Source organism: Vigna angularis, chromosome 5 (assembly GCF_016808095.1).
Source record: "Vigna angularis cultivar LongXiaoDou No.4 chromosome 5, ASM1680809v1, whole genome shotgun sequence".
Lineage (NCBI taxonomy): Eukaryota > Viridiplantae > Streptophyta > Magnoliopsida > Fabales > Fabaceae > Vigna > Vigna angularis.
In genome coordinates, this window is record NC_068974.1 from 34,138,050 (window position 1) to 34,151,497 (window position 13,448).

The 13,448-nt window shown below is 31.4% G+C and overlaps 1 protein-coding gene across 1 annotated transcript; it reads left to right on the forward strand.

Annotated features, from left to right (window-relative positions):
• The first annotated feature begins 304 nt into the window (after positions 1-304).
• Positions 305-3,695, forward strand: LOC108340596 (auxin response factor 18). The gene is made up of 4 exons (XM_017578082.2): positions 305-1,685; positions 2,059-2,915; positions 3,080-3,145; positions 3,362-3,695. The coding sequence occupies exons 1-4, from the start codon at positions 603-605 to the stop codon at positions 3,441-3,443; spliced, it is 2,088 nt and encodes a 695-aa protein (XP_017433571.1). The 5' UTR covers positions 305-602; the 3' UTR covers positions 3,444-3,695.
• The last annotated feature ends 9,753 nt before the right edge of the window (positions 3,696-13,448 follow it).

Here is a 13,448-nt window from a genome sequence, read left to right on the forward strand (position 1 = left end):
TTAATTGATTTTTGAGAGAAGAAAGAAAAAGTTGTGACAAAAACATTTTCCCAATTAATTAACGGTCCATCCGTGCCACCCAGTACAGTGGAAAATTCAAACTTTACCAACACTCACTAAAAACTCGCGATATTTTCCGCCATCGTAGCGGTTATAGCACCATTCCCTATTTATCACGTCATAGACTCATAATAATTGCCATAACCTAAAATAAAATATTAAATTTCCTTTCGCTTTCCCATTCTTATTTATTGCAAAAGCAATTAATAATTAATAAACATGAATTTTTGGCTGGCCAAGAAGTCGGTTTGGTCGTTTGTTTCGTTCATAATAGCTTCTGAAGAGTGTCTGTGTCTGTCTTCTCTGTGTTGTAGTGAGAGAAAAATAAATAAAGAGAGAGAAACATCATAGAAGAGGAAGAGGAAGAGAATAGGAAGAACTTCTCTTTCTTTCACTGAGATCTGAACCAACAAAACAAAAACAAAACCAGAGTTTGGTGTTTGTTCTCTGTGATGAAGCTCGTTACCGATTCTTCCCATGATATTTGTGTCTGAACTTTAACGTTGTCTTTGAAGAGATTGTTCTTTTGTTTCTGCGTTTCGATGAAGGAGGGTGAGAAGGTATTGGATCCGCAGCTATGGCACGCGTGTGCTGGTGGCATGGTTCAGATGCCCAAGGTGAACTCCAAAGTCTTCTACTTCCCACAGGGTCATGCAGAGCACGCCCACACCAACATTGATCTCAGGGTTCCGCCACACATTCTCTGCAACGTCGAGGCGGTGAAGTTCATGGCGGACCCAGAAACCGACGAGGTTTTTGCCAAACTGAGTCTGGTCCCTCTCAGAAACTCGGAACCCGGTCCCGACGCGGAGGGGGGTGCTGACGTGGCGGAGGCTTCGGAGAAGCCCGCGTCTTTTGCGAAGACTCTGACGCAGTCGGACGCCAACAATGGTGGCGGGTTTTCGGTGCCACGGTACTGCGCGGAGACGATTTTTCCGCGGCTGGACTACTCGGCGGAGCCGCCGGTGCAAACGGTGGTGGCAAAGGACGTGCAGGGGGAGACGTGGAGGTTCCGGCACATATACCGAGGGACACCACGTCGGCACTTGCTGACGACTGGGTGGAGCAGTTTCGTGAACCAGAAGAAACTGGTGGCTGGGGATTCTGTGGTGTTTCTGAGGTCTGAGAATGGAGAGTTGTGTGTTGGGATTCGAAGGGCAAAGAAGGGAATCGGGTTTGAGGTGTGGAACTCTGCTTCTGGTTCAGGGTCTGGAAGTATCGGTGGAAGTGGGAATTGTGGGATTGGTCCTTATGGGCCTTTCTCTTTTTTCCTGAGAGAGGAGAACAAGAGCTTAAGGAATGGTGGCGGCGGTGGTGGTGGTGGTGGGAATTTGAGTGGCAGGGCCAAAGTGAGGCCTGAGGCTGTTGTTGAAGCAGTGACCCTGGCTGCTGCTAACAAACCTTTTGAGGTTGTTTATTATCCAAGAGCCAGTACTCCTGAGTTTTGCATTAAGGCTTCTTCTGTAAGGGCTGCTATGAGGATTCAGTGGTGTTCTGGGATGAGGTTCAAGATGGCCTTTGAGACTGAGGATGCTTCCAGAATAAGCTGGTTCATGGGAACCATTGCTTCTGTTCAGGTTCTTGACCCCATTCGCTGGCCTAATTCCCCATGGAGGCTTCTTCAGGTACTCTCTCCTTCCATATGCATGCTAAACATCACTTTAGATCGCTCTTCACCTCCTTGCTTTTTCCATGAGGAACTCATTCTGGATCCAGACTCCATTTCATTTTGCTTTTCTTCAGCAATCTTATGTTCTCTTTTTGGGATAAAGCCATCCAAACATCAATTTTGTCTACTTAAAGTTAATTTTAACACAAATCAATTTCGTATGAAAACAATTTTTTATGTTCTCATGTTTGTTATTGATTGGAGAAATTAGATTTTTTTTTTGCGTACTTTGCAATCTCCATTGCAGTGATATCGTGGATGTGTTGATTTTGGTTGAAGATTATATTGTGCAAAGTTGATTGATGATGTTGCCATTGTTATCCCTGCAGGTAACTTGGGATGAGCCAGATTTACTGCAAAATGTGAAGCGTGTTAGCCCGTGGTTGGTTGAACTGGTGTCAAACTTGCCAGTGATAAATTTCACACCTTTCTCTCCACCAAGAAAGAAGCTGCGGTTTCCGCAGCACCCGGAGTTCCCCCTTGATGTTCAATTTCCAATACCACCGTTTTCAGGCAACCAGCTCGGGCCTAACCACCCCTTGTGTGGTTTTTCAGATAACGCTCCTGCAGGCATACAGGGAGCCAGGCATGCTCAAATTGGAACATCACTATCAGATCTCCACCTTAACAGTAAACTGCAGTTGGGGTTGCTTCCATCTAATATCCAGCAACATGGACTGTATAGTGGGATTTCAAGTGGTAACACGACCAACCATGATAAGAGCAAAGAAAGCTTATCACACTTGCTGACCATTGGGAAATCTAGCAAGACTTTGGAGAAATCTGATGATGTTAAGAAACATCAGTTTTTGCTCTTTGGTCAACCAATACTCACCGAGCAACAGATTTCTGGAGACTTGTTGTCCCGTGGGAAAAAATCACCGGATGATGTCAAAGACAAGGAGAAGTGCTTTGTGGATGACTCCCAATCTGCACTCTTTTCATCAGGGAAAGCTTCTGCTGCCGAGTTCTCTTGGCAACTTGGCTTGGACACTGGTCATTGTAAAGTTTTCTTGGAGTCAGAAGATGTTGGAAGGACCTTAGACCTATCAAGGCTTGGTTCTTATGAAGAACTCTATAGAAGACTTTCCTACATGTTTGGAGTTGAAAGATCTGAGATTCCAAATTACGTGTTCTACTATGATGCAAAAGGTGCTGTTAAGCAAACTGGAGAAGAACCTTTCAGGTATCATTTTTGTTTTCGTTTTATTTTCATCTTGGCCTCTATTGATTCATTTTATATATAAGTTACCCAAATCTGGTAGCTCTTCCATGACTTGTAACCTTCGGATACACGTTTTTATCTTAGCCCTATATTTATTTGGGTTGTCCCTGGTAATCTTATTGCAGTGACTTCATGAAAACAGCAAAAAGGTTGACAATTCTGACGGATTCAGGCAGCAAAAATGTTACAAGGTAAGAAAGAGAAGGAGCTTGGTCTTGTTACACATTTATCTTCATATTTGTGGATAGCTACATGTTGATATTCCTTCTCGGACAAAGGAAAGCAAGAATCATGACGCTTATGCATAGAATCATTCACAATTTTTGCATAGAATCATATCACATTATAGTTCTACCAAAAGTTTTTATGTATGTATGTCTAATCTTAGTTCCAAATGTATTGTGCAGGGCCTTTATTACAGGAACTCGGAATGGTGAACATGGACTGGATGCATCAAATAAAACAGGCCCTCTGAGCATATTTGCTTAAAAAATGCATCTGAGACATTGTTGAGATCTGAGTAGTGGTGGTGGTGTGTGGAGGACAGTTATATCTCTGTTCACCTCTGCAAAAGACTGAACATGTACTGAATCTTTTATCGAGGTTACTAATGTTAATGTGTACCTAAAAACAAATATTTTGTAAGGTTGGCATTGCTGTTTTTTTTTAAGTGTACAAATAATGATGGTGTTATGATGGTCAACTATTATTGTAATAATCAAAACCAAGATTTGGACCCCATTTGGCAAGTTGCTTTTTTTTTCCATTGTGGTCTCACATGCTGGTTTCTACGTGTCTCCACGTCAGCAGTTGTGCATAAATTGAAGAAAAGTAATAATGGGGTGTTTGATGAGTGGAGATGCATGTTAACGCGTCATCGATTGTTGATAATGTCTGCCAATATTTATTGATCTGAGGGCAATGTTTCAGTCATTAGAATTTAACCACGATTCATCATGACTCGTCTTCTATCACTCTTTTTCCTCCCACCGTGAACCAACTACTTCTTACTAGATACCATGCATGTATACCTCTACATTTTTTCACTCATTCCTATGTAGAAATCACAAGGAAAACTGATCATTAATTCACTTTATTTTAAGAAAAAATATTTCTTTCTGTCAACTTTATTGAATTATGTCTTAGAGGTAAATATATATCTAAACATGCACTTCACATTTATCTGAGAAAAAAGTACATGAAAATTGAATTTGTGCGCTGCAAATTATAAAATCCATTATTGCTTTGTTGTATATTATAACTTTTAGTAAAATATTCTTATAATGCGTTGGTTAAATCTAAATGTCTAATATTTCATAAATGAGAGTTTTAATTAAGTTTATAAGTAGACAACTTTCTATTATAATCTCATGTGTCTTGATACTTAATGAATTATAAGGTTAATTTATTTGCCTAAATTAGTATAGACATGGTCAGTTGTACATGAAATTTTCTAAAACAAAATCATGGTGTTGAAATTTTTTCAAAACTAGAATAGGCGTGTTTACTAAATTTCGCATTCAATCAAATTTTTATATGATAATGTGAATTATCTTATAATATAATATAAATTCATAAAATTAATGTTACGTCGATTAGTTTTGCATTGTTTAGAAGTTTTGAGTAATACAAAAAATTTAGATACACATTTTTCTTTTAATCTTTTGAAATATTTTAAGAACAAAAATGTGAAGAAGCTCTAAACTTCAAAGCAAACTATATTTTGGATATAGTGATTATTTAGTTTAAGATTTGATTCTATGAATTTAATTTTTTATTTGGGTTTATGAAATTAAAGTTATTTTAAAAAAAATTTAAAACCTGTATTTTGGAATAGTCCATTTAAATGTATTGTTCAAAAAAATAAAGTTTATTTGCGTTAATTAATGTTTTAGTATGTAACTTTATTTGAATTGTAATTTAAAATTATTATTTATTTGAGTTTATGTTTTAAAAACTTGTTTCAAAAAATTTTATTTAAATTTTATAAAACAAAAATAAAACACATTTATGAATATCTAATAAAATTCACAAATATTTTTTTGGAAGCGACACGAATTGCCATCCTTAAAAAAAGACATAATAATTAATAATCATGCTAATAAATTGACATATAGATTTATTTAAATCTCATCCTTCATCACTCATTCTCGTTATAATATTATAATAATACTTTATCTCTTTATATTGAATTTATTATATTTTAATAACTTTATTTTTTTATATTTGATTTTGTATTATAATATATTATTTTATTTCATATTTCAATATCTTGAAATATATTATATGTGTAATATTTTTTTTATCAATAATATAAACATTCATAACATTTGTTAGTAAAATACGATAACTTATCCCAAAATTCGAAAATCTTTTTATCTGCAATTTTTTTTGTCAAATTCGGTAAAATTGCAACTTATCACCACCATTATTTACAAGCCATTATTCTCACAAGGTTTCATTTACTTACCACAACTCAAAATTAATTATTGACATATAAGGCAAATGATAGAAAATGAGTACATAATTTTCCAACTTTAACTTTCTTTCATTCTTTTGTGTACAGCTTCCATTTTTAGTATTACAACATTGTCGTGTCTTTAAAATAATATTGATGAATGCTGGTTTTAATATTTTTAAATATATTTAAAAAAAAAATATCAACATCAATATATTTTAAAGATTCAGTCATCGATGGATGGTATTAAAAAAATCAATAGAAAGAATAAACTTGTTTTTCTTTTTATTATATTCTAAGTGTTAGGAATTCAAGCTAAGTTGATTGGAATTGAAGGTGAATAGAAAGTTAGACACATTGAGTAAAAATAAGTGAAATGATCCGAAAAATCTATTATGTTATGAGATAAAAAATAAGTAAAAATATTCTTAATATCTGGTTGAATAAATAAAGATGATAGAGCTAACAATAGTTATAGTTTAGAAGATGATGTAGTATAATGGTAGATAAGGAAAATACCATTATTCGATCTTAAAATCCGGAAAACATGATATTGGTTTAGAAGTGATTGTTTGAAATGAGAAACCAAAGGCATAGGGTTTGTGAATTGAAGCGTTCCAACATCTGTGACGTCACCCATTGCACACTAAGGAGAGACAGCTTCCTCCTAATCTCAACCAAAACTACCTTAATAAGGGTGTTTTGCAGAGTCCTAAGACATAATCACACGTGGGAGTGGGACCCACATACCGGGATTATGAATTTCATTTGACTCATGCACGTGAACTCCCAACATACAACACTGCCTTCCCTCCTACGTCGCTTTTTGATCTCGGGATCGTTGATTTAAGAGTTGTTTTTGCAGAAATTAATGAGGTTTTGATGGGTGAAAGTGTGGAAGTCAAATGGTCAAAAGGGGAGGCTTTGGAAGAAGGTGTAAAAATGAGAAGGTTATTGGAATCACAGATTGCAGAGCCAAAAGAGAACATCTTCCAAGGATATCAATGAATTGGTTTTTTCGTTTTCAGTTTCCATGGCGTAGTTTGTGGACTTTGTTTTCTTTCTCTGCATTGGGATTGGAGAGCATCTTCGTTCTTCATTATTATCTCTCTCTCTCTCTCTTTCTTAATCGAATGATCAAACAACACTACTGTGTTTTTCTGTTCTTCTTCTCACGTTTTTTGCATATTACTTGCACTTTATCTCTTCCCTTTCATAATCATTTTCCGTTTCACATAGGATATCATTGCCATAGTTTATTTCACAAAACAATCATTTAAATAACTCTACCATTTGTTGTTTGGGTTTAATATACACACGTCCATAAATCTCCACACTCGTAAGATATTGTCCGCTTAAGACTAAGCACTCACGAATTTATTTTTGACTCTCTAACGGATTTGTTTTTGGCTCTCTATCATTTTATTAACATTCTAAGGCGTAAATATAACTTTATAAACTCATTTACATAATTGGATATTTTTAAAGTCTACTTTTTAACATAATATTGAAATAGAGTGTGAAAATATATGTTAACAAAGTTTGTTAATTGTTGGGTATATTGTTTTACTTATTATCGAATTATCTATTAATATTTAATTTCACGCTCAAGATGTATATGTTTTAACATAAAAGGATTTTAAAATTTTTATCTTTCCTAATTGATAAGAATATAAAGAAATATTTCATAACAATACAATTTTGTTACCATAAGATATATCATTTGTTTGATAAGAAGTTTGAAATGATTCTACTTAACGATATAAATCATTTCAAAAATAAATATATTCATTTTGAAGCTAAGCTATTATAAAATAATTTGGATTGACCTTAGTTTGATTAAAAAATATAATTAGAAAAACTATATGTGAAGCAGTATTGATATTGACTCTCATAGTTTGATGACTTCAACTCTACCATTAACAACAACTTAATTAATGAAAGAATTTTGAGTTTTGGACTCTAGAAGATTGACGAGGCAAACTCCCAGTTTTTGAATACAAAATATCCACCCTAATCACTCCATGACATATTTATCCAATTAACATATATGAAGAAATCAATATTATTGAACTTATTGGATCTCTCGCCATTCATGCAAGAATTGGTATTTATAATGCAAATTTATCTTACAAATTAATTTTAATATTGAAATAAACTTAAAATAAACTTCTTAACACGACTTAATTAAGTTTTAAGTTTATAAAAAAAATTAATATTTTTCAATTGAATTTTTGTTGTATAATGTTTTTTTTTCTTCTTCTTACTTACTTCTCGTGTGTTAATAAATATAAAATTTTGTAATTAACAATGATAATTAATACAAAATGATAAGACATTTGTATTGGTTTTGTTAAAAATATGTTGGATAAAACTAATGTTCCAATAAATGGTAATAATGGAACACTCCTTAATTAGGTGATGAGTTGTATCCCATCGAAAAAGGAAAATAACTTGTTTTCAATATATTTTTAATTAAAACAATAAAAATAATTTGTCATTATGAATTTATATTAATCATAAAATCTTACCTTCATTAACACAAAAATATATAAATGAGATGATTGAAATATGATAATAGTTACACCGCACAAAAAAATAACAATAATTAATTGAAAAATATATAGAAATTGAAATACTAAGTCAAAACACAAAAAAAAAATAGGAACTTAATTAAAAATAACCAAATTTGCAATGAATTTAATTTAAACTCAATAATAATGATAATAATAATAATAATAATATAATAATAATAATAATAAGTATAACTAATAATCAATAACAGTGCTGAAAGTACTTGGTATATGATGTATTAGCATGCGATGGGTAGGTTTGGAACGGATTTAGTTACAAATTATTTATAACTCGAGTATGTAATAAGATAAGTTCATGTTAGAGTTGGTTCTAAGTTTTTTTTTATGTAAATACAAAATATGTTTAAATAAAGCGTGTTAAAAAAAATTTAAATGAATTTTGAAATTAGTTTAACATACTTATCGGAAAAGACAATAAAAGCTTTGTTTATGGAATTTTGCGCATTAAAAAGTTATATTTTCTCTATTTTTCTTCCACCAACGCATTTTTGTCTCCTTTTTTGCTTCATTGAACGTGCTAGCTAGTCAATAAAATATAATACTTGAACTTTAAATTTTAAGTAAAAATTTAATTTAATTTTTTATGTCCAATTAATTCTATAATGTCTGAACTTAACCCGTACAAGTTCGTAATAAATTGACACATTCAAATTAACGGACTAAAATACCGTCAAGTATACTATTCGTTTTATATTTTAGTTAAAAAATATATATAAGAAAAATATATCGTTTAAGTTATCCGTAAGGTTCATTTAAATCTCAACATTCGAAGTTTTCTTTTAGAAATTAAAATAAAATTATATATCATAATTAAAACTAGAATAAGTAAATTAACAGCAGTTTTAACACATCCATGTGTTAGCTTTGACTCTTTTACGTGAATAATAAAAAATTAATTTGATGGAATGATGTTTGAACATTGCTGTGACTATGATGTTTAATAATATCCTTTTAGAATATGAACATAAAATATGACTTACTTTTTTTCAACAAAGAACCATTGTAATGACGTGGAATGATTTTGAAATCTCTGACAACATAATTCAACCACTAAATAAGGAATCAGTGTCAACCATTAAAGAAACTGAATTGCCCTAATAAACTGAAAATGCATAAAAGTATGAAAATATAAAAAGTGTGTTACTGGTTGATAATAGGTTGAGTCATAGTATTTATATGCAACAACTTAATTATTAAAATAAAAATTTCATCCAGTCTCTCGTATGATATCCGTTTCAAAAATATTCGCAAATAAATACCCATAAATATTAAAAATATATATTTTATATATTTTTAAAATAAAATTTAAATAATATTACAAAATAATATATGTAAAAATATATAAATTTAAATTTAATCTAATAAAATATAAATTAATTTTGTTTTAAATTAAATTTAATTAAACAAAATATAAATTAAATTATTATTTGTATTTTTTTGAGTTATGAACATTTGGAGATTGGTTACCTGACTCGTTTATAAACAAATATTAAAATACTTATCTAAGTATATTAATTATTCATTGATACTTTATCCCACGAACATATTTTTAAGAGAAAAAAATTGTAATGAAAATTGATTTAATTAGATATTAAGTTGCCGACAAAGATGTATTAAGTGCTTACAATGATAGCATGTAGGGATGGAAGTGATGGGAGTTGTGTTAGTCAAATGAATCGTTATGTGCAACATGATATATTAATGCAACACTAATTTTCAAAACCATTACGATTGTTTCTCAAATGCTGAATTACGTTTAGGGTTACGATTTTTCGTTTTCTTCAAGGTCATACCATGATTTAAACATAGGATAATTCATGTTAGCTTCTGTCAGACCACGTAATCTATAGTTTCTCTTTTCACCTTTAATAGAAATCTAACTTTTCTATGTTAAAATTATCATAAAACCAAACTGGCTTACTATAACAGTGTAAAACATCAAATGATAAAAAAAACGATTTTAATTAGTTTATATAAATTGAAATGGAAAATGGAAAAAAAAAATATCAAGTAACTATTTATTATATTCTTTTGTGTTTTTTTTAAAAAAAAAAATCTTAAGAATATAGGAGTGGAATTTTTATCTAAAAAAGAATGAGATTCATCAACAGACAATTTAACATTAAATGCTTCATTGATGAAACTGAAAGATATAACATGAGAAGAGAATTTAACATTAAATAATGTATTGATAAAACCATAAGAGAAGTGGTTAGCATTATTTGTGATGGTGCTCCTGTCATTTCATGCGTGGTAACTGCGATTACATAGGGTTTTTATTCCTCACGTATAATCATTAATTTTACGTATATTCTGAATAGTAGTATCGCGTATTTAAGTTTCTAACTACAATCTTCAGATGTTTTAACAAATAAGCTAAGACAATTGTTAATTGTTAAATCTACTTTTATTTCTAAATATACTTTTTCCATCTATTTGTAACAATTTTACATAAATACGTCTTTTCCTTTTCTATTTGTAACCCCTCCAAATAACTATTTTCCTCTTTCTGAATAGATGAAAGGGGAAAAGTAAAAACAGAATAGCTGTTAACTAATAGAAGAAAGAATATTTCGCAATCAAAAAGCATATTTAACAATTGTCTTATGTTACACGTCTCGTGTTGAATCTATATATTGATTAAATGACAATCAAAGAATCCACCCAGTTTATTTACATATGAATCGGTGTATGACTCGTCCAAGAATTAAAAATAATGTTTTAGTCTTCCAGTTACTCTTTATTTCACTCATTCACCCAAGAAATTTTAAGGTTTAATACGTATTTTGGTCCCTCTTTTCGTAGGGTCTGTTCAAATTGGTCCTACTTTTTTTCAAAAGTTCACTAAGATCCCACTTTTCGCAAAATCGATGCACGTTAGTCCTTTTTTAGGTTTAATACGTGTTTTGGTCCCTCTTTTCGTAGGGTCTGTTCAAATTGGTCCTACTTTTTTTCAAAAGTTTCCTATTTTGATCCCTATTTTGATCCCTCTTAGTGAACTTTTCGTATTTTGGTGAGCTGTACATTTTGATCCCTCAAAAGTTCACCTCAACGAAAAATGTACAGCTCACCAAAATACGAAAAGTTCACTAAGAGGGATCAAAATAGGGATCAAAATAGGGAACTTTTGAAAAAAAGTAGGACCAATTTGAACAGACCCTACGAAAAGAGAGACCAAAACACGTATTAAACCTAAAAAAGGACTAACGTGCATCGTTTTTGTGAAAAGTGGAATCTTAGTGAACTTTTGAAAAAAAGTAGGATCAATTTGAACAGACCCTACGAAAAGAGGGACCAAAATACGTATTAAACCAAATTTTAACTATGGTTCCTCTTTTGTCTGTTGGATTTTTCCAATACGGACTTCTATGAATATGTGACAAGATTGCAATGGTAGTTTGAATGTTTGTTATGATCCAAATTGAATATCTTGTTTAGAAAGAAGAAACTTACCTGAAAAAAAAAAGTTAATAAAAGAATTTAAATCTTTATAAATATATAGTAAGTAAGAATGATTATTGAATAAACATTTTTTAAAGAATATTATTATATTTATAAAATCAATATAAACTGTAAACCTATATTATCAATAAAATAATATTTACTTCATTATGAATATTATAATAATTATAATATCAAATTAACGAGATTAATTACGATAAATAGATAGTAAGTTTGAACTATTCCAAAATGAAAAAATTTAATAAACTATTGATTAGGTTAAATATGTTTAATCTGTACAACTTTATTAGGTCATTCTACCGTAAGTATGTAATTCTTTAATGTTAGACTAAATTTTAGGTTGATGTTTAAATTGTTTATACCATTAAACACATTCCAACTTAAAATCAACCTATAACACCATTTAATGTAAAAAAAATTAATATCATTAGATTAAAAAAATATATTTATATTTATTTTTTAATCTTAAAAATTAAAATATATCAAATTTTGATACAAAAATTTAAGGACGAATTCTTATTTCAAGTTGAAATTTACATACTAAAAACATATACCCTTACTAATTTATCTTAGCATTCTCACATCTATCTACAAACAACAATCTTCCCTCACTTTGTAATGTTTCAGAGACCCCCTTCGGAACCTATTATTCCCACAACCTTCAACAAAAATCGGGTGTTGCTCCCTCCACCACCACACTATCTTTTTCCACCTCCTCAAATTCTTTTAATTTCAATTTTATCCTTAAGTTAAAACCTTTTTTACTTTTACCATTTAAGATTTTTTAATTAATTTGAAAATCTTATTTTTGCTGCACAGCTGCATCCCACCCATCTCTATTTCTGTTTTCCATTTTCGTTTCCCTTCTTATTTCTTCTTCTTATCTCTGGAGAGTGTAAACTCTGAGATACAGTGAGACATTAATAGGAAGATAGTAATTAGTTAAAATGGAGAAGATTGGTTTGAATGTGCAAACAGTAGTAATGAAAGAAAGGAGAAAAAGATGTTAAAAGCAACAAAGGAGAAAAGTTAAACCTAAAAACACCATTTTGAATTCTGGTCTCCACTATAAAATCATCTCTACACCCCCACACAGAAATTGTAGAATTTTGAAAATATATTCTCTATTAATAAACTAACAATTTTCCTGGAAATCTAAAATACATAAGCACAACACTCTGAAATCTAACAAACTTACAACAAATATACACTCAACAATTTAAAATACAACCCTCTTTTCTATTTTGTTCTTCACGGTTCTCACAGCACACAGACTTTCTTTCTTCTTCACACGATACTCCTCACTTCTACTCACTCTTTTTAATTTTTTTTCTACACTGACGCACTTTATTTCTTCTCTCCTACACCGTGCCTCTTCATTTGTATGTGTGCGCCTGCTCCTGGACAATCCTCCACACCACCACTCAACAATCAATGGAAGCAGTGAAACATAAATGCAAAGGAAGAAAAAACGGGGATGACAAATGAAAACGAAAATCATAAGTTTGGGGAGGAAGAAGGGAGAAAACGGAAATGGGAAAGAGATCCGTGAGAGAGAGAAGTGGGGGTGTAGTGACTGCAAATAAGGGAGGGTAGAATTAGGGTTTAAAAATAAAATCTAAATGGTAAAAGTAAAAAAAATTAACTTAAAGGTTACTTTTGGAAATAATAGAATTTGGGGAGGTGGAGGGAGAAGGGGGTGGTGGTGTAGGGAGGAGCTCTCACAAAAACCAACGGAAGAATCAACGAGACTTTTACTGTAATAAAAAAGACAACCCACCGAAAATCCTTCCCTTTCCGGGAGCAATAAAAGTTGGAAACTCTATCTGATGTACACGAAACGATAACATTATGCCATGCAGTCTCGAATGCTCCACAATACTGAGTAATGAAAATTGGCATTTCCTTACTTTAAGGATAAAATACAAATTATCTCACTCATTAAAAAAGAAAATAGCCAGGATAAACTTCTATCACCGG